This window comes from Oncorhynchus mykiss, chromosome 23, assembly GCF_057628025.1.
Source record: "Oncorhynchus mykiss isolate SJ-2025 chromosome 23, ASM5762802v1, whole genome shotgun sequence".
NCBI lineage: Eukaryota > Metazoa > Chordata > Actinopteri > Salmoniformes > Salmonidae > Oncorhynchus > Oncorhynchus mykiss.
The window spans coordinates 32980164-33002882 of NC_143044.1; the positions used below are offsets into that span (position 1 = coordinate 32980164).

Sequence of the window (22719 nt, forward strand, 5' to 3'; positions counted from 1 at the left end):
GTGGTAAGGTATTCTGCCTCTGTGTACTCTCTGTTTAGGGCAAAATAGCATTCTAGTTTGCTCAGTTTTTTTCTTAATTCTTTCCAATCTGTCAAGTAATTATCTTTTTATTTTCTCATGATTTGGTTGGGTCTAATTGTTGCTGTCCTAGGGCTTTGTGCGGTCTGTTTGTGTTTGTGAACAGAGCCCCAGGACCAGCTTGCTTAGGGGACTCATCTCTCTGTGGGTGGTGGCTTTGTTATGGAAGGTTCGGGAATCGCTTCCTTTTAAGTGGTTGCAGAATTTAACGTCACTTTTCTGGATTTTGATAATAAGCAGGTATCAGACTAATTCTGCTCTGCATGCATTATTTGATGTTGTACATTTTACACAGAGGATATTTTCGCAGAATTCTGCATGCAGAATCTCAATTTGGTGTTTGTCCCATTTTGTGAATTCTAGGTTGGTGAGCAGACCCCAGACCTCACAACAATAAAGAGCAATGGGTTCTATAACTGATTCAAATATTTTTTGCCAGATCCTAATTGGTATGTCGAATTTTATGTTCCTTTTGATGGCATAGAAGGCCCTTCTTGCCTTGTCTCTCAGCTCGTTCACAGCTTTGTGGAAGTTACCTGTGGCGCTGATGTTTAGACCAAGGTATGTATAGTTTTTTGTGTGCTCTAGGACCGGTGTCTAGATGGAATTTGTATTTGTGATCCTGGCAACTGGACCTTTTTTGGAACACCGTTATTTTTTGTCTTACTGAGATTTACTGTCAGGGCCCAGGTCTGACAGAATCTGTGCAGAAGATCTAGGTGCTGCTGTAGGCCCTCCTTGGTTGGTGACAGAAGCACCAGATCATCAGCAAACAGTAGACTTCAGATTCTAGTAGGGTGAGACCGGGTGCTGCAGACTGTTCTAGTGCCCTCGCCAATTCGTTAATATATATGTTAAAGAGGGTGGGGCTTAAGCTGCATCTCTGTCTCACCCCACGGCCCCTGTTGATTTCAAAAAAGCCTTTGACTCAATTTGGCATCAGGGTCTACTATATGTTCTGTCTGTGTTCTGATCAATTTGATGTTATTTGAATGTACAAAAAAATAGCTTTTCTTTCAAAAGCAAGGACATTTCTAAATGACCCCAAACTTTTGAACGGTAGTGTAAATATTAGGACGAGCAATATCAGAGCGGCATTGACTAAAATACAGTACAATAGAATACAGTATATACATATGAAATGAGTAAAGCAGTATGTAAACATTATTCAAGTAACTTGAGGTCCATTATTTATGTGACCAGTGTTTCCATGTACAGTTTATCACAAAAGTGAGTACACCCCACACATTTCTGTAAATATTTGAATATATCTTTTCATGTGACTGAAGAAATTACACTTTGCTACAATGTAAAGTAGTGAGTGTACAGCTTGTATAACAATGTAAATTTGCTGTCCCCTCAAAATACTCACTTTTGTGATATACTGTACATAGGGCAGCAGCCTCTAAAGTGCAGGATGGAGTAACCGGGTGGTAGCCGGCTAGTGATGGCTATTTAACAGTCCGATGGCTGTTTTTCAGTCTCTCGGTCCCTGCTTTGATGCACCTGTACTCACCGAGTCTTCTGGATGATAGAGGGGTGAACAGGCCGTGGCTCAGGTGAATTTTGGCCTTCCTGCGACATCGGGTGCTGTGGGTGTCCTGGTGGGCAGGCAGTTTGCTTCGGTGATGCGTTGGACAGAGCGCACCACCCTCCGGAGAGCCCTGCAGTTGCGGGCATTGCAGTTGCAGTACCAGGCGGTGATACAGCTCTCAATTGTGCATCTGTCAAGTTTTTTTTTCAGCCTCCTGAGGTTGAAGAGGCGCTGTTGCGCCTTTTTCTCTACACTGTCTGTGTGGGTGGGCCATTTCAGATCGTCAATGGTGTGCACTCCGAGGGACTTGAAGCTTTCCACCTTCTCCACTGCGGTCCCGTCAATGTGGATAGGGGCGTGCTCCCTCTGCTTTTTCCTGTCCAGTTTGTGACGTTGAGGGAGAGGTTATTTTCCTGGCATCACTCCGCCAGGGCCCTCACCTCCTCCCTGTAGGCTCGTCATTGTTGGTAATCAGGCTTACTATGTTTGTGTCATCTGCAAACTTAATGATGGAGGCATGTGTGGCCACGCAGTCATGAACAGGGATTACAGGAGGGGGCATAGAATGCACCCTTGTCGGGCCCCTGTGTTGAGGATCATTCTTACATAGGTATTCCTCTTGGGATAGGGCAGTGTGCAGTGCAATAGCGATTGCATCATCTGTAGATCTATTGGGGCGGTAAGCGAATTGAAGTGGGTCTAGGGTGTCAAGTAAGTTATAGATGATATGATCCTTCAATAGTCTCTCACATCACTTCTAGATGATAGTCATTTAGTTCAGTTACCTTTCTTGGGTACAGGAACAATGGTGAACATAATGAAGCAAGTGGGGACAGCAGACTGGGATAGGGAGAGATTGAATATGTCCGTAAACACTCCAGCCAGCTGGTCCGCGCATGCTCTGAGGATGTGGCTAGGGATGCTGTCGGGGCCGGCAGCCTTGCGAGGGTTAACGTGTTTAAATGTCTTAGGTCGGCCACCGATAATGAGAGCCCACAGTCCTTTGGAGCGGGCCAAGTCGATAGCACTGTGTTATCCTCAAAGCGGTCAAAGAAGGTGTTAAGCCTGTCTGGGAGCAAGACGTTGGTGTCCACGATATGGCTGGTTTTCCGTTTGTAATACGTGATTGTCTATACACCCTGCCACATACGTCTCGTGTCTGAGCTGTTGAATTGCGATTCAACTTTGTCTCTGTACTGGTGTTTTGCCTGTTTGATTGCCTTACGGATGGAATAACTACACTGTTTGTATTCAACCATATTCCCAGTCACCTTGCCATGGTTAAATGAAGTGGTTCGCACTTTCAGTTTAGCGCGAATGCTGCCATCTATCCGCGGTTTCTGGTTTGGGTAGATTTTAATAGTCATAGTGAGAACAACATCCCCTATACACTTCCTGATGAACTCAGTCACCGTGTTTGTGTATTCATAAATGTTATTCTCCGAGGCTACCCGGAACATATCCCAGTCCACGTGATCAAAACGAACTTGAAGCAAGGATTCCCATTGGTCAGATGAGCGTTGAAAAGACCTTAGCAAGGGTACTTCCTGTTTGAGTTTCTGCCTATAGGAAGGGAGGAGCAAAATGGAGTTGTGATCTGATTTGCCAAAGGGAGGGCGGAGGAGGGCCTTGTAGGCATCCCGGAAGAGAGAATAGCAGTGGTCAAGTGTTTTCTCAGTGCAAGTACTACATTCAATGTGTTCATAGAACTTTGGTAGCGTTTTCCTCAAATTTGCTTTGTTAAAATCCCCAGCTACAATGAATGCGGCCTCAGGATATGTGGTTTCCAGATTGCATAAAGTCCAGTGTAGTTCCTTGAGGGCCGTCGTGGTATCGTCTTGAGGGGGAATATACACGGCTGTGACTAAAACCAAAGAGAATTCTCTTGGGAGGTAATACGGTCGGCATTTGATTGTGAGGGATTATAGGTCGGTTGAACAAAAGGACTTGAGTTTCTGTAAGTTATCACAATCGCACCATGAGTGGTTCATCATGAAACATACACCACCGCCCTTCTTCTTCCCGGAGAGTTCTTTATTCCTGTTTGCGCGTTGTACTGAGAAGCCAGCTGGCTCTATGGACGGGGAGATATATGGAGAGAGCAATGATTCTGTGAAACAGAGTATGTTACAGTCCCTGATGTCTCTCTGGAAGCAGATCCTCACCCTGAGCTTGTCTACTTTATTATCCAAAGACTGAACATTATCAAGTAATATACTCAGAAGCGGTAGATGGTGTGCCCGCCTCCTGAGTCGGACTAGAAGTCCACTCCGAATACCTCTTCTCCGCCAGCGCAGTCTTGGAGCAGCCTCTGAGATAAGTTCAATTGGCCTGGGGGGTGCAAACAAAGGATCCAATTCGGGAAAGTCGTATTCCTGGTCGTAATCCTGGTGAGTTACCGCCGCTCTGAAATCCAAAAGTTATTTCCGGCTGTAAGTAATAACACAAAAAAATTCTGGGGTAATAATGTAATAAATAACACTCAAAAAACGATATACTGCAACAACAAAAAAGTTTCTTAGGAGCTAGAAGCAGAGCTGCCATGTCTGTTGGCACTAATGGAGCAACAATCTGATCTTGTGATATTAGTAATATTCTGTACTGTTTTGCCCAGTGAGATACAGTTTATCAGGCTCTAGTGGTCAGTCTGCAAACAGGTATTACATAATAACAGACTAGAAGTCCATTCTACCTCTCTGTCTGTGAGACACTGGAGTGAGTCCACTGTGAATCAAGGGTTGCATCCCAAATGGCACCCTGTTCTCTAGTACGTTGTGTACTACTATTGACCAGAACCCTATAGGCCATGGTTTAAAATACTGCACTATTTAGGGAATAGAGTGCTATTTGGAGTGCAACCAATGTCTCGTTAATGGCTGGGCTGCATTTATGTATTGTGTTTCATCTGAGAAGCCCCAATTGTTTTATTCCGAAAGAGGTTCAATGCACTGTGTGAAAGCAATTGTGACGCAGACATTATGCAGGCAATAAACTGGCATTATGAAGGCATTATACAGGCATTATACAGACATTAAACTGACATTATACTGACATTATGCTGACATTATGCTGACATTATGCTGACATCATGCTGACATCATACTGGCATTATACTGACATTATGCTGACATTACGCTGACATTACGCTGACATTACGCTGACATTACGCTGAAATTACACTGACATTACGCTGACATTACACTGACATTATGCTGACATTATACTGACATTATGCTGCCATTATGCTGGCATTATGCTGACATTATGCTGACATTATGCTGACATTATACTGACATTATACTGACATTATGCTGACATCATGCTGACATCATGCTGACATCATGCTGACATCATGCTGACATTATGCTGACATTATACTGAGATTATACTGGCATTATGCTGGCATTATGCTGACATTATGCTGACATTATACTGACATTATGCTGACATTATGCTGACATTATACTGACATTATACTGACATTATGCTGACATTATGCTGACATTATGCTGACATTAAGCTGACATTATGCTGACATTATGCTGACATTATACTGACATTATACTGACATTATGCTGACATTATGCTGACATTATACTGGCATTGTGCTGACATTATGCTGACATTATACTGTAGTAAGTCTTTCTTCATCTTCTACTGTCTCTGTTATTTTGTTTATAGAGGAAATGGAGCATCTCAGCAAGAAAATGTATTCTTAAACATTCTCCAATGAAATGAAATTTCATTATTGAAATCATTATTGAAATAGCAGTTTAAATGACTCTCCATTGACTGCTCCTTAGCTGTTTGTACTGCATGCTGCTGTCCATGGTGCTGAAATGCCAACACAGGTGGAGCACAGCATTGAGCAGCCCTCCTTGTCAGCCTTGCCACACACACACACACACACACACACACACACACACACACACACACACATTTTACATATGGGTGGTCCCGGGATCAAACCCATTATCCTGGCTTTGCAAGATGAGCTACAGAGGATCATCAGTGTGACCAGCAGTGTTTGCTAGGGAAACTGAAAGACAAGCTCCAGGGGCTCAACAACAACACACCAGCTCAACACAGGTGAATTGTTGACATGCTCTGTAATGCTGTGAAAACACAGTTAAGCGTCCTTTGGAAAAATCGGATCTAGCATCCACCATGCTCTATCATCCATCATATTCTATCATCCATCACATTCTACAGGACTGGGAGGCACCAGTGTGGTAATAAACCATGCCTCAAGGGTACCAGTGGTATGAGGAGTCGGTCGTAGGCTACTGTACTACTGTGGTGCTCTAAACAGTACTGCCACTGTGACTGTTGTGCTAGTGCTATCAATAGTACTGCCACTGTGACTGTTGTGCTAGTGCTATCAACAGTACTGCCACCGTGACTGTTGTGCTAGTGCTATCAACAGTACTGCCACTGTGACTGTTGTGCTAGTGTTATCAACAGTACTGCCTCTGTGACTGTTGTGCTAGTGTTATCAACAGTACTGCCTCTGTGACTGTTGTGCTAGTGCTATCAACAGTACTGCCACTGTGACTGTTGTGCTAGTGCTATCAACAGTACTGCTACTGTGACTATTGTGCTAGTGCTATCAACAGTACTGCCAGTGTGACTGTTGTGCTAGTTCTATCAACAGTACTGCTACTGCCACTGTGAGGCTAAATCCTTTGAACAGTCAATCAATGAGGAGATGAGTGCGATAAAACAAACAGCCAGTTGAGGTAAACAAATCTAACTCCACTATAGTTAATTCTGGTGGTTTTAGCAGAAACCTGAAAATGGCGTCCTGCTAAACACGACCCAGCCTAGCAGAGTACAAGTTGTGCCTGCGGGAGCTAGCTTTAGCTATCTTTCACAGTGACTCCATTATAGGCTGTCACTGGGTGTGTAAACTGTCTAAGATCTGCCTGGAGATGGCATGGGATCCCTCCTCCTCTTCATCTTCCTCCTCCTACTCCTCTTCCTCCTCGTCTGGTGCTCTCTACATTAAGGAGTGAAGTACCGGCACCAAATTGACTGCAGGATTGATTTTTTTAATCACTTTCTGACTCTACTCTGAATCCCATGGCCTCAAGTCTCAGACCCAGCTTCAAATCTAAAATGTTTCTAGTTATTTGACTTTCACTTATTATTGGATAAGTTCAGGTAGTGCCTTACTGTTTCATTCAGTTTTAAAATATTTCCTCCATACTGAACATGCCCCTGGTCTCTGGGCTGTGTTAATACATCAGAGAGCCAAATGGCAAAATAACACACTGCCCTCAATTCTCTCTCTGTTTGTCTCGACTGAAAAACAAGCGCACAATGTTTTCCCTAATCCCTCTCTAAAAGCCCCTTAAAAATAGCCTATTCCCATTGCAAATCTGACTCTGTGAGATCCTAAACGTTGATAATCTTTCCCCATAACACAACAAATACCAGGCTGATTCGGGTTTTAATGCAGTGAGGTTCAACACACACTCCACCGTTTCAGACACATATAAAAGACAAAGCAGACAAAGCAAATGATAAAATCACTGGGTTTCTTTCTTCATGATGTATCAAGCTATTAGCCAGAATCAAAGGCAAGGTGCCGGTCTGTCTCTCTCCTTCCCTTCTCCATAGAGCTGTGTTTTTTTCTGTAGTGTATATCAGCTAACAAAGTGAATCTAACGCAATAACATTAACATTTTGGGGCTCTCAAGTGGCGCAGCGGTCTAAGGCACTGCATCTCAGTGCTAGGGGCATCACTACAGACCCTGGTTCAATTCCAGGCTGTTTCACAAATGGCCGTGATTGAGAGTCACAGGGCGGCGCACAATTGGCCCAACGTCGTTAGGGTTTGGCCAGGGTAGGATGTCATTGTAAATAAGAATTTGTTCTTAACTGACTTAATAAAGTATAAATATATATATATTTTTTGCCTATTATGACTGAAATCTGTTTTCTTCACCTAGAACATGAAAATGAAATGGAATGCTTTTCCTGCTATCAGAATGTATAACTCTCCAACTTACTATCTTACGCCTCTGCTATACTCACACGCACACACACACAGAGCACTCAGGACATTCGCAATAAGTAGCATTACTGCAGCAACCTCACCTAAAACACTTTGGCTGTTGAACAGAAGGACTTTGGGCTTACAGAACACTAAGTTCTTCAGTTTTGGAATATGCATCAAATAATAGAAAACCAAATGAGATACTCAACAAAGAATAGTTGAACACCCCAAGGGAAAGTATATAGATGGAAATCCGTGCTTGTCTCACACAATAGAACATAGGGAAAAACACATCAACAAAATGTTGCTGTATTATACTATGGCACACATCCAAATTTAGTTTTAGAGCAATATCCATATAAACAACATAAACCCGCAGTACACTTACTGTTGTTTATGAAAAGCTTGTCAATGCTATGCCATTACTGTATACATACGATGTCCTTTCTCTTCCAGTCAAACAATTACGACATCAATAGAGACAGTAGCTACCACAGTTTGTTTACCACAGTTCAATGTCACTGCTCCTTCCCTGTCGAGAGACCCCTCCCCTCCCCCACCCCTGTCCGGTGACTCCTCTCCTCTCTCCTCCCCCACCCCTGTCCGGTGACTCCTCTCCTCCCCCACCCCTGTCCGGTGACTCCTCTCCTCCCCCACCCCTGTCCGGTGACTCCTCTCCTCCCCCACCCCTGTCCGGTGACTCCTCTCCTCCTCTCCTCCCCCACCCCTGTCCGGTGACTCCTCTCCCCCTCTCCTCCCCCACCCGTCCGGTGACTCCTCTCCTCCTCTCCTCCCCCACCCCTGTCCGGTGACTCCTCTCCTCTCCAGTCCTTCATAACAAACTGGGTTATAGTCAGTCAAAGCCCCAGCGCACATAACCAAAACAACACCACACCCTGCCAGGGCTGCTTCTCCTCCACCTTTAGGCCTACTAAGATTAGTCTATTGTCGCGTCAATGGCAAGAGAACAGGCGCTCACCATTTTTTCCAATCCCAATCATTACCATCTCCACCATCCCATCCCCACCCCATTTCCACCATCCCATCCCAACCTCATCCCTAAACCATTATCACCATCCCATCCCCACCTCATCCCTACCCCCTTTCCACCATCCCAACCCCATCCCTCCCATCTCCATCCAACACATCTTACCTAGACCTCCACCTCCTGTCTCTGTCCCTGTCCCTGTGGGGACCCAGGTGCCACAGCCGCTGCCTGCCCTGAGAGAGGTGTCCAGCGGGGGTAAGGACCAGCTTAAACACCCTGCTGTCTCTCCTCCATGCTGGGTGGGTGTTCTGTGCTACTGTGCTGCTGATAGCCGATCGGACGCTGAGAAATGTGAAATGGATAACCTGGAGGATAGCCTGGGACGCCTGCCAACACTGCCAGTAAAACCCCCATCAACCTCTGCTTCCTGCTGCTCGCTCATAGCATGATGTCATCACAACCCTCCCCAGCACCAAGCCAGAAAATGTTCTGACTCTCTCCATCTCTCTTTCCCTTTTATCCCTTCTTACATTTCTATCCTCCTCTCGCCCACTCCTCTACTTCTCTTTCCCTCTTTCCCCCTCAATCTCTCTCCATCCCTCTCTTCCCCTGTCTCTCTACCTCAATCTGTCTCTTTCCCTCTCATCCATCCCTCCGTCTATCTTTCCTTCCCTCTCTTTCCTCCTTCCTAAATCTATCTATCCTTCCCTCATTCTATGTTGGGGCGGCAGGTAGGTAGCCTAGTGGTTAGAGTGTTGGACTAGTAACTGAAAGGTTGCAAGATCAAAGCCCCGAGCTGACATGGTAAAAATCTGTCATTCTGCCCCTGAAAAAGGCAGTTATCCCACTGTTCCTAGGCCGTCATTGAAAATAAGAATTTGTTCTTAACTGACTTGCCTAGTTAAATAAAAACCTTTTCCTCCTCTCTTCATCCCTGTCCACCCCTCCCTCGCTTTCTCGCTCTCTTTCTCTCCAATGACCTGATTCATTATTACACAATAAAGATTTTGATCTTTTAGCTTATGTTTCACATACACTACATCTTGCAGACTCAAATATGCAATCCTTTCTGCAGTATGGCATCACAGACAGGTCCATATGGCGGCTCTGGTCTAAAACAGTCCACTATATAGGGAATAGGTTCCCATCATTAGGGCTCCCGAGTGGCGCAGCGCTCGAAGGCACAGTATCTCAGTGTAAGACGCATCACTACAGTCCCTGGTTCGAATCCAGGCTGAATCACATCCGGCCGTGATTGGGAGTCCCATAGGGCAGCGCACAATTGGGCCAGCATCGTCCTGGTTTGACCGGGGTAGGCAGTCATTGTAAATAAGAGTTTGTTCATAACTGACTTGCCTAGTAAAACAAAACAAATACAAATATCATGGAACTCCACAGGGTAAAATAAGGAAAATAATTGAAGTGGAAAAATAACTATGGAAGTAATTTTACCCACAAGACATAACTAGTGATGACAAAATAATTGAAGAGGGAGAGAATGAAAAACGGCACCGGAAGAAATGGCAGCAGTTTTACGGGCGCCTAACCAAATGTGCTAGTATGTGGGGTGTTTTCTCATTATTTGTAACTTATTTTGTACGTAATGTTTCTGTCACCATATCTTACGGGAAAAAAAAGAGATTCTGGATACCAGGACAGCAATCATTCACCTCGGATAAGACAAAGATGTTTTCTTCAATAAGCAGGACGCACAGGATGTACTTCAGACACCAGACAAGGCCAAAATCCCCGTCATTGGCACGAGAAAGAGACGCAGGTACAGAGGACACAGAGCGGGGTGCCTTGTAAGAATCCGCTGACGGCGAGTGGGAAAGCTGCCGTTACGTCAGTATTAATTGCCAACTTACAATCTTTGGACAATAAATTAGACGAGGTATGATTACGGACATCCTACCAACGGGACATCAGAAACTGTAACATATAATGTTTCACGTAATCGTGGCTGAATGATGACATGGATATGCTGCACCGGCTAGATAGAACAGCACACTCCGTGTCTGTGGGGGAGGTCTGTGCATATTTGTAAACAACAGCTGGTGCATGAAATCTATGGAATTCTCTAGATTTTTCTCGCCTGAAGTAGAGTATCTTATGATAAGCTGTAGACCGTACTATTTGCCAAGAGAGTTTCCATCTATACATTTTGTGCTGTTTATTTACCACCACAGACAGATGCTGGCACTAAGACTACACTCAGTCAGCTGTATAAGGAAATAAGCAAACAGGAAACCGCTCACCCAGAGGCGGCGCTCCAAGTGGCCGTAGACTTTAATGCAGGGAACCTTAAATCAGTTTTACCTCATTTATATTGACATGTTAAATGTGCAACCAGAGGGAAAAACATTCTATATCACCTGTACTCCACACACAGAAACATGTACAAAGCTCTCCCTCGCCCTCCATTTGGTAAATCTGACCACAATTATATCCTCCTGATTTCTGCTTACAAGCAAAAATAAAAAGCAGGAAGCACCAGTGACTCGGTCTATAAAAAAGTGGTCAGACGAAGTAGATGCTAAAATACAGGACTGTTTTGCCATCACAGACTGGAACATGTTCCGGGATTCTTCCGATGGCATTGAGGAGTACACCACATCATCAGTCACTGGCTTCATCAATAAGTGCATCGAGGAGGTCATCCCCACAGTGACTGTACGTACATACCCCAACCAGAAGCCATGGATTACAGGCAACATTCGCACTGAGCTAAAGGGCAGAGCTACCGTTTAAGGTGCGGGACTCTAACCCTGGAGCATATAAGAAATCCTGCTACGCCCTCCGACGAATCACCAAACAGGCAAAGCGCTAATACTAGGCTAAGATTGAATTGTACGACACCGGCTCCGACTCTCGTCTTATGTGGCAGGGATTGCAAACTATTACAGACTACAAAGGGAAGCACAGCCATGAGCTGCACAGTGACTCGAGCCTACCAGACGAGCTCTATCACTTCTATGCTCGCTTTGAGGCATACATGAGAGCATCAGCTGTTCCGGGAGACTGTGTGATCACGCTCTCCGTAGCCGATGTGAGTAAGACCTTTAAACAGGTCAACATTCACAAGGCAGCAGGATCAGACAGATTACCAGGACGTGTGCTCTGGGCATGTGCTTACCAACTGGCAGGTGTCTTCACTGACATTTTCAACATGTCCCTGATTGAGTCTGTAATACCAACATGTTTCAAGCAGACCACCATAGTCCATGAGCCCAAGAACACTAAGGCAACCTTCCTAAATGACTACAGACACGTAGCACTCACGTCTGCAGCCATGAAGTGCTTTGAAAGGCTGCTCATGGCTCACATTAACACGTTATCCCAGAAAACCTAGACCCACTATAATTTGCATACAGCCCAAACAGATCCACAGATGATGCGATCTCTCTTGCACTCCACACTGCCCTTTCCCACCTGCACAAAAGGAACACCGACATGAGAATGCTATTCATTGACTCCAGCTCAGCGTTCAACACTAGAGGTCGACCAATTAATCGGAATGACCAATTAATTAGGGCTGATTTCAAGTTTTCATAACAATCGAAAATCTGTATTTTTGGACACCGATTTGGCCGATTTTCTTATTTTTTTACACCTTTAATTTAACTAGGCAAGTCAGTTAAGAACACATTCTTAATTTCAATGACGGACTAGGAACGGTTGGTTAACTGCCTTGTTCAGGGGCAGAACGACAGATTTTTACTTTGTCAGCTCGGGGATTCAATCTTGCAACCTTACGGTTAACTAGTCCAACGCTCTAACCACCTGCCTCTCATTGCACTCCACGAGGAGCCTGCCTGTTACGCGAATGCAGTAAGAAGCCAAGGTAAGTTGCTAGCTAGCATTAAACTTATCTTATAAAAAACAATCAATCAATCATAATCACTAGTTAACTACACATGGTTGATGATATTACTAGTTTATCTAGCATGCCCTGCGTGGCATATAATCGATGCGGTGTGCATTCGCGGAAAAGGACTGTCGTTGCTCCAACGTATACTTAACCATAACCATCAATGCCTTTCTTAAAATCAATACACAAGTATATATTTTTAAACCTGCACATTTAGTTAATATTGCCTGCTAACATTAATTTATTTTAACTAGGGAAATTGTGTCACTACTCTTGCGTTCTGTGCAACAGAGTCAGGGTATATGCAGCAGTTTGGGCTGCCTGGCTCGTTGCGAACTGTGTGAAGACTATTTCTTCCTAACAAAGACAGCCAACTTCGCCAAACGGGGGATGATTTAACAAAAGCGCATTTGCGAAAAAAGCACAACCGTTGCACGAATGTACCTAACCATAAACACCAATGCCTTTCTTAAAATCAATACACAGAAGTACATATTTTTAAACCTGCATATTTAGCTAAAAGAAATCCAGGTTAGCTGGCAATATTAACCAAGTGAAATTGTGTCACTTCTCTTGCGTTCATTGCACGCAGAGTCAGGGTATATGCAACAGTTTGGGCCGCCTGGCTCGTTGCAAACTATTTTGCAAGAATTTTAATTTTAACAGCAATATTTAGACTTAGGGATGCCACCCGTTAGATAAAATACGGAACGGTTCCGTATTTTACTGAAAGAATAAACGTTTAGTTTTGAAAATAATAGTTTCCGGATTCGACCATATTAATGACCAAAGGCTCGTATTTGTGTGTTATTATGTTATAATTAAGTCTATGATTTGATATTTGATAGAGCAGTCTGACTGAGCGGTGGTAGGCAGCAGCAGGCTCGTAAGCATTCATTCAAACAGCACTTTTGTGCGTTTTGCCAGCAGCTCTTTGCTGTGCTTCAAGCATTGAGCTGTTTATGACTTCAAGCCTATCAACTCCCGATATTAGGCTGGTGTAACCGATGTGAAATGACTAGCTAGTTAGCGGGGTGCGCGCTAATAGCGTTTCAAACGTCACTCGCTCTGAGACTTGGAGTAGTTGTTCCCCTTGCTCTGCAAGGGCCGTGGATTTTGTGCAGCGATGGGTAATGATGCTTCGAGGTTGGCTGTTGTCGATGTGTTCCTGGTTCGAGCCCAGGTAGGGGCGAGGAGAGGGATGGAAGCTATACTGTTACACTGGCAATACTAAAGTGCCTATAAAAACATCCAATAGTCAAAGGAATATGAAATACAAATGGTATAGAGAGAAATAGTCCTATAAATACTATATTAACTACAACGTAAAACCTCTTACCTTGGAGTATTGAAGTCTCATGTTAAAAGGAACCACCAGCTTTCATATGTTCTCATGTTCTGGGCAAGGAACTTAAGTTAAACATTAGCTTTTTTACATGGCACATATTGCACTTTTACTTTCTTCTCCAACACTTTGTTTTTGCATTATTTAAACCAAATTGAACATGTTTAATTATTTATTGGAGGCTAAATTGATTCTTATTGATGTATTATAAGAAATATAAAATAAGTGTTCATTCAGTATATTTGTAATTGTCATTATTACAAATACATTTTTAATAGGTATGGGCTTTTTTTTTGGTCCTCCAATAATCGGTATAGGCGTTGAAAAATCATAATCGGTCGACCTCTATTCTACACCATAGTGCCCACAAAGCTCATCACTAAACTAAGGATCCTGGGACTAAACACCTGCCTCTGCAACTGGATCCTAGACTTCCTGACGACACATCCGCCACGCTGATCCTCAACACTGGAGCCCCTCAGGGGTGCGTGCTCAGTCCCATCCTGTACTCCCTGTTCACCCACGACTGCGTGGCCAGGCACGACTTCAACACCATCATTAAGTTTGCAGACGACACAACAGTGGTAGGCCTGACCACCGACAACAACGAGACTGCCTATCGGGAGGAGGTCAAAGACTTGGCCGGGTGATGCCAGAATAACAACCTATCCCTAAATGTAACCAAGACTAAGGAGATGATTGTGGACTACAGGAAAAGGAGGAGCGAGCATGCCCCCATTCTCATCGACGGGGCTATAGTGGAGCAGGTTCAAGTTCCTTGGTGTCCACATCACTAGAATGGTCCAACAAACTAGAATGGTCCAAACACACCAAGACAGTCGTGAAGAGTGCACAACAAAGCATATTCCACCCCAGGAAACTAAAAAGATTTGGCATGGGTCCTCAGATCCGCAAAAGGTTCTACAGTTGCAACATCATGAGCATGCTGACTGGTTGCAACACTGGTTGCAACACTGCCTGGTACAACTGGTACAACTGCTCAGCCTCCGACCACAACGCACTACAAAGGGTAGTGCGTACGGCCCAGTACATCACTGGGGCTAAGCTGCCTGCCATCCAGGACCTCTATACCAGGCGGTGTCAGAGTAATTGCTTCGCTACTGAATACAGCATCTCTACTGTTACTTTTCACTGTCTTTTTACTGTTGTTTTTTATTTCTTTACTTATCTATTGTTCACCTAATACCTATTTTTTACTTAAAAATTCCACTGTGTGCCTCCCGGGGAAGCAGTGGTTAAGGGCACTGTACTGCAGCGCCAGCTGTGCCATCAGAGTCCCTGGGTTCGCGCCCAGGCTCTGTCGTAACCGGCCGCGACCGGGAGGTCCGTGGGGCGACGCACAATTGGCCTAGCGTCGTCCGGGTTAGGGAGGGCTTGGTCGGTAGGGATGTCCTTGTCTCATCGCGCACCAGCGATTCCTGTGGCGGGCCGGGCGCAGTGCGCGCTAACCAAGGTTGCCAGGTGCACGGTGTAGCCTCCGACACATTGGTGCGGCTGGCTTCCGGGTTGGATGCGCGCTGTGTTAAGAAGCAGTGCGGCTGGTTGGGTTGTGTATCGGAGGACGCATGACTTTCAACCTTCGTCTCTCCCGAGCCCGTACGGGAGTTGTAGCGATGAGACAAGATAGTAGCTACTACAACAATTGGATACCACGAAATTGGGGAGAAAAAGGGGTAAAAATTCAAAAAATATATAAAAAATGTAAAAGAATTCCACCGTTGGTAAGGACCTGTAAATTGTAGGCATTTCACTGTAAGCATTCGGCGCACGTGACAAATACACTTTGATTTGATTTGGAGGGCTAGAGAATGGAGCACATCATTCTTTCATTAGCCCTCTGCCAGTACCAGACGAGGGAGGAAGGGAAGGGGCTGAATGAGCCTGGGGATTTACACAATTCAATAAACAAACTACGATAGTGAAATAGAGAGTTACGCAATTCATAACTGCATATGGAGGAGGAGAGAATGAAATAATGTACTGTCCAAAACAACTGAAACGTATTTTCACTTATTGTCATTTATTTTCAGATCTCCAGAGAAAGATGGCCAATAGAGGCTACTGTACTTTGTGAGCTATTGAAATTAAATCCATCAGGAGAACCACAGAACTGTATACTGCACATCAGACAGGCAACAAGACAAATAATGACAGAACAGGCTAACTAGCACCCCCTGCTAACATTATTGTCCACAGCTGAACATCCATGGCCCAAATTAATTCACATGTCATCAACAAACCCACAGCCACTTGGAATTGTGAGCTCCAAGAAGAAGCAAGTTTTCTTGAAAAGGCTGGCGGGCCGGGCGCAGTGCACGCTAACCAAGGTTGCCAGGTGCACAGTGTTTCCTCCGACACATTGGTGCGGCTGGCTTCCGGGTTGGATGCGCACTGTGTTAAGAAGCAGTGCGGCTTGGTTGGGTTGTGTATCGGAGGACGCATGACTTTCAACCTTCGTCTCTCCCGAGCCCGTACGGGAGTTGTAGCGATGAGACAAGATAGTAGCTACTAACAATTGGATACCACGAAATTGGGGAGAAAAAGGGGGTAAAATTCACACATAAAAACAGAAGAAAAAAAAAAGGCTCAACAAATCTGATCTAACAAAGTGAATATTTGTCAAATCCATCGTAATTTATGTGTTGTAACAGGCCCACAATGTGGTTACTTCAATACAGAAATACAGAAATTGGTTGTGGTAGTCAAAGTAATTTTTAACTGTGATACAGTTGATTGGTGACGATGACATGAACATTTGTTGGGGTTGACATCCATACTAGCATTATACTCAGAGTTTTACCTCAACATAGTGTTAAAAACACATATAAACAATAGCCTAAATGTAGACTAATTTTGCTGGGGGGCAATGAGGAAATTTGTGATCTTTCCCCAGCAGCAATTTCCCACACGTGTTTCCATGACAATCCCATTGTTTTGGTCGAATTCGATCAATCCATACCTCGAGTCGAAAAATCGAACAAAAACCAATCATTCCTTTAAATTTACAGTGTTAAATAACACTAATATGTGAGAACAATATCTTTAAGAATAAATGTTTTAACTTTTCCATTATAAAAAAAATAATTGTGGAAATCTGTAGCTCAAGTCGACTACAACATCCACAATGCAATGCTCTCTCTATGGGCTGGCTGGCTAGCTAGCTAGGTAGCAAGCAAACAAAGCTACACACAATAATACAAAAGACAATATCAGCATGTAAAGTAGCTACTGTTGAAGTCGGAAGTTCACATAAACTTAGGTTGGAGTCATTAAAACTCGTTTTTCAACCACTCCACAAATTTCTTGTTAACAAACTATAATTTTGGCAAGTCGGTTAGGGCATCTACCTTGTGCATGACACAAGTCATTTTTCCAACAATTGTTTACAGACAGTTTATTTCACTTATAATTCACTATATCACAATTCCAGTGGGTCAGATGTTTACATACACTAAGTTGACTGTGCCTTTATACGGCTTGGAAAATTCCAGAAATGTCTGTCATGGCTTTAGAAACTTCTAATAGGCTAATTGACATCATATGAGTACCTGTGGAATTATTTCAAGGCCTACTTTCAAACTCAGTGCCTCTTTGGTTGACATCATGGGGAAATCAAAATAACTCAGCCAAGACCTCAGGAAAACAAATTGTATACCTCCACAAGTATGTTTCATCCTTGGGAGCAATTTAAAAACACCTGGAGGTACCACATTCATCTGTACAAACAATAGTACACAAGTATAAACACCATGGGACAACGCAGCCATCACACCGCTTAGGAAGGAGACACGTTCTGTCTCCTAGAGATGAACGTACTTTGGTACGAAAAGTGCAAATCAATCCCAGAATAACAGCAAAGGACCTTGTGAAGATGCAGAAGGAAACAGGTACAAAAGTATCTATATCCACAGTAAAACGAGTCCTATATGAACATAACCTGAAAGGCCGCTCAGCAAGCAAGACGCCACTGCTCCAAAACCGCCATAAAAAAAAGCCAGAGTATCGTTTGTAACTGCACATGGGGACAAAGATCGTACTTTTTGGAGAAATGTCCTCTGGTCTGATGAAACAAAAGTAGAACTGTTTGACCAAAATGACCATTGTTATGTTTGGAGGAAAAAGGGGGAGGCTTGCAAGCCGAAGACCACCATCCCAACCGTGAAGCATGGGGGTGGCAACATCATGTTGTGGGAGTGCTTTGCTGCAGGAGGGACTGGTGCACTTCACAAAACAGATGACATCATCAGGGAGGAAAATTATGTGGATATATTGAAGCAACATCTCAAGACATCAGTCAGGAAGTTAAAGCTTGGTCGCAAATGTGTCTTCCAAATGGACAATGACCCAAGCATACTTCCAAAGTTGTGGCAAAATGGCCTAAGGACAACAAAGTCAAGGTATTGGAATGGCCATCACAAAGCCCTGACCTCCATCCTATAGAAGATTTGTGGGCAAAACTGACAAAGCGTGTGCGGGCAAGGAGGCCTACAAACCTGACTCCGTCACACCAGCTCTGTCAGGAGGAATGGGCCAAAATTCCCCCAACTTATTGTGGGAAGCTTCTGGAAGGCTCCCCGAAACGTTTGACCCAAGTTAAACAATTTAAAGGCAATGCTACCAAATACTAATTGAGTGTATGTAAACTTCTGACCCACTGGGAATGTGATGAAAGAAATAAAAGCTGAAATAAATCATCCTCTCTACTATTATTCAGACATTTCGCATTCTTAAAATAATGTGGTGATCCTAACTGACCTAAGACAGGGAATTTTTACTAGGATTAAATGTCAGGAATTGTGAAAAACTGAGTTTAAATGTATTTGGCTAAGGTGTATGTAAACTTCTGACTTCAACTGTATTTAGCTGTGAAATCACCCAAACAAACTGCACTATCAATTTTGGAGTATATAATCTCACCCTGTTCAACCTGCAGATCAATGTACCTCACAGAGTGGAGTCTGACATTCACAACTGCAGATATACTTTTGAGGAGATGGGAAACATTGCCCATGCTATGTCAATGGGCCGTGCGGTGCATTCTGGGCGATTCTTGGACAATGAGCTCTCCTTCAGTGAATGGGAGTCTATTGGGCGCTAGCTCGAAAACCCAACATTAGCACGAATTTGGTCAACAAGAAGTACAACATTACAAATATTTTCAGAGATGTGAGATGATTAACTTGCTATCTGTACTATCGTATAGCTTTTGAATCGTGACATTATTTTACTTTAGAGGAAAATTAGCATGTTTTGACATACACTGACTTTGAGAAGGGATTGCATGATGATTTGCTTAGCAACCATGTGATGCGGCATGACCGCATGAATACGATTGGTCGACAGTCTGCTGGGTGGGGCGTTATATGTTCCTTCATTCATTGGATTCCTATCTCCTTTCTATAATATCTCTGGCAACGGCACCATACAATGCACCCTGGACTAAAGAGGCTGACAAATAGGAAGAATGTGCAAGGACCTCTGTTAAATTGCACATTCCTCGAGGTAGGAATCTCGCAAAAAATATGATCAACGGCTCATTCGAGAGAAGACATCCTCCCGAGTTATGACATCGGCCAGTATTAAAATCTGACATGTATGAAAGACATTTTCGAGATCTAAAATTCATATTCCTATTAACTTCCAGTGTAGTGAGAGAGACTTTATCACAGTGCTACGTAATACCAGCCAGATAGATGTCTGTCTGCTTGAACACCAATAACTCAGATACACATGAAAACATGAAATGACCCAGGGAATTGATAGAACATCACTCAGATATGAACAAAAACAATATAACATTCCAAATTGGTGAACCTTCCCTTTAAATTCGAGTATGCATTCCATTGACCCCTTTACCGCATCTAGTAATGGGAAGAAACTCACTGGAGCCATACCAACAGCAGCACTTCCTTCCTTGAGAAAAAAAACCTGTCTACAGTCCTGCAGGTACCAAGCATTCACTTGTCTCTCGTGACAGTTTCATGATTCAAGATGATTTGGTTCTGGGTGGTGAGACTTTCTTGAACTTAAATACACTTACAGGTGAATCAGTATAAGAGTGCAATCTACGATGTTGTCATTCATTCTTTTAAACTCCTGATTATACCTCTTTCTGATCTGACTGGATCTACATCCTCCAATATGCTTCTTCCAGAAAATCCCTCTGTAGGCTACCTTTCCTTTCACCTTCATCTCCTACCTCTAATGCTTTAAACTAGCAGGGTATTCTAAAGGTTGAACGGGATAAATCACTGGCTTTTAGGAGTGCCCCGGCCAGCCAGTACTTTGCAGAAGGTTAAAAGATGAATACTATGAGATATTAGGCTACTGTCACAGTTGAATGGCCAATCCTACTAAGTAGGTTCACCCACAGGTGTAAGGGAAGGCTCTCTCTCTCTCACACACACACATAAATGACTGTCAGTCTGCCACCTTTATAATTGAACAGCTCCAATGTATTTAGCCTACTAATGCATGCATTTGTGGATCTGACAGTGGTAAATGTAATAAACATGATGACACGATTATCTTAATGAGCTAGACAAACGTTACTTACAAAGACACTTGGTTTTCTAATTCTATCAAGCAATGGGATGTCGGCATTTCAGTTAGAACTCACCTAAATTGAAATGGGAACTGAGGGCAAACCCGGGGACGAAGAATGATGAAGACATGATGACCATCAGCAGAATCGCCAACATCTTCCTCGCCATGGGGGAGTTACTGGTGTTGCAGAGACACTATTGCAGGTAGCTTCTAATCAAAGAAATGGTAGAGAGAAAAGCTCCATATTTTGCCAGGCATAAAATAACAATCGGATTTAGAAGCAGATGTTGACAGAATGCCCCCCCCCCCCCCCCCCCTCCCCTCCCCTTCCTTTAGAAGCAGATGTTGACCGAATGAATCAGCCTCTCCAGTGCAATTTACCTTTTTCCTATAGCCGTCCAATTGTGGAAAATATGCAGAGATTGTCGCTGCAAAGTGCCACCGCCACAGTGAGTGCGGTTACCAGACACCGCACAGTATTTAAATTGATGCTATTCCCTGTGGTCTCTGCTGCTGCAGCAAACCGCGAACAGGTCCAGTGTATCATCCCATTTATAGATTAACTCGTCCGAATGCGATGTCCTTTGATGATGATATCAACAACAATGGCTTAACTATGAATCAATCACGCATTCGCCTTTAAGTAATACCAGCTTCTCATAGCTGTTGCACTAATAGCGCGAGCACAGAGCGGGAGATGTCGGTGTGCTGACAGCGAGAGCGCCATCTTGCTTGCTAATGTTGCGTTCCCAAGTATAATTTCTGACTGAGCTGGTGTTTCGCTCTGCTCCAGAGACTGCAGGGGAGTGGGTTATGCTGGGCCACTATAGCCTATTTGTGGGTGAGCAATTGAGCAAGATCAGTTTATCACGATGAACCAGCGTTATGCTTTAATATCTCACTAATCAAAATTAGTTAGGGTTTTGAGTAGCCTGCCCTGGCTATAACTGTCACAATTCATATTGTTGATCTCAAATCATCAGTGGCGATTTTAGCATGTAAATCTTGGTGGGTCAAAAAAATACATGTTTTAGATTCATGCCAGCAAAGCCACAACACAACACTAAACAATACAGTAATTGCACTATAACAGTGACAAACGGTGCCCAAACTGTTAGGGCCTAGATAAAGCTGTCCTAAAAGAAGAGCTTTCTTTTAAGCACATGGAGTGAATCTTACCACTGCTAAACCTAGCCATCAGGAGAGCCCTGTCTGGCAGCGAAACAGGTCATTCAGCCTCTTACTGCCTTTTAAAAAAACATCGTTGAAATGGCTGACTTGCTTAAACAAATGAGGTATCTGCTGACTGTTGAGATGTACAAATTATGGCATCAGGGGATGACGAGCGGATAAGAGGCAATCCGTAATTTCAATTAAGACATGAATGACCCATCTAGGGCATAATCAATATAACTATTTGCTCAGCACTTTTGAAATGTAAGGCAACATAATTCCAAACATGGGCCATCCTTACAGTATTCTCCTTGTATACCAAGTCAAAACCATAGGATAAATAAAGCGGGCATTTAAGCATGGAATCCTGACCTGTTCACCAGACGTGCTACCTGTCCCAGACCTGCTGTTTTCAACTCTAGAGACAGCAGGAGTGGTAGAGATACTCTTAATGATCAGCTATGAAAAGCCAACTGACATTTACTCCTGAGGTGCTGACTTGCTGCACCCTCGACAACTACTGTGATTATTATTATTTGACCATGCTGGTCGTTTATGAACATTTGAACATCTTAGCCATGTTCTGTTATAATATCCATCCGGCACAGCCAGAAGAGGACTGGCCCCTCATAGCCTGGTTCCTCTCTAGGTTTCTTCCTAGGTTTTGGCCTTTCTAGGGAGTTTTTCCTAGCCACCGTGCTTCTACACCTGCATACACCTGAGATATCAGCTGATGTACGAAGGGCTATATAAATACATTTGATTTGATTTAAGCAGACAATGAAAGCTCTTACATTATTCAATAATTTCATTTCTCTGAAACGGGCTATAGGCTACATGTGCACCACCAAGTCGGAACAGTAGGCAAGTTATGAGGGTGAAAGGGACCAAATTATTAGGGTGAGGCACATGGGCTGCTATACACTTACATAGTCTACTCTTAGTCTGCTATTAGACTCTTAGTCACTTAGTTTACCCTTAGACTTGGCTGTGAAGTAGTGTCCCCATGAGTGACAGAACACTGAGCCAATCATGGCACAACTAGAGAGCATTACTCAATCACGGCGCAACTAGAGATCAACCCCTACTCTCCATATTTTTTCACTGGCTGCCCCACCACCACAGAAAGCACTGAGCTAGGCTGAAACAGCTGCATTTTGGA

General features: G+C 43.7%; 1 protein-coding gene across 2 annotated transcripts in view; it reads right to left on the reverse strand.

Moving 5' to 3' along the window:
- lmtkb (lemur tail kinase 1 b) overlaps nt 1-21184 on the reverse strand; it is a 105196-nt gene extending 84012 nt beyond the window's left edge. For both annotated transcript variants that reach the window (XM_090217315.1, XM_036960478.2), the window contains exons 1-2: nt 20766-21184; nt 20458-20594 (exon numbers count right to left, since the gene is read on the reverse strand). In XM_090217315.1, the coding sequence (XP_090073441.1) occupies nt 20458-20551 (94 nt within the window). In that variant the 5' untranslated portion in view covers nt 20552-20594; nt 20766-21184. The remainder of the gene's footprint in view (nt 1-20457; nt 20595-20765) is intronic.
- Nucleotides 21185-22719: the final 1535 nt, after the last annotated feature.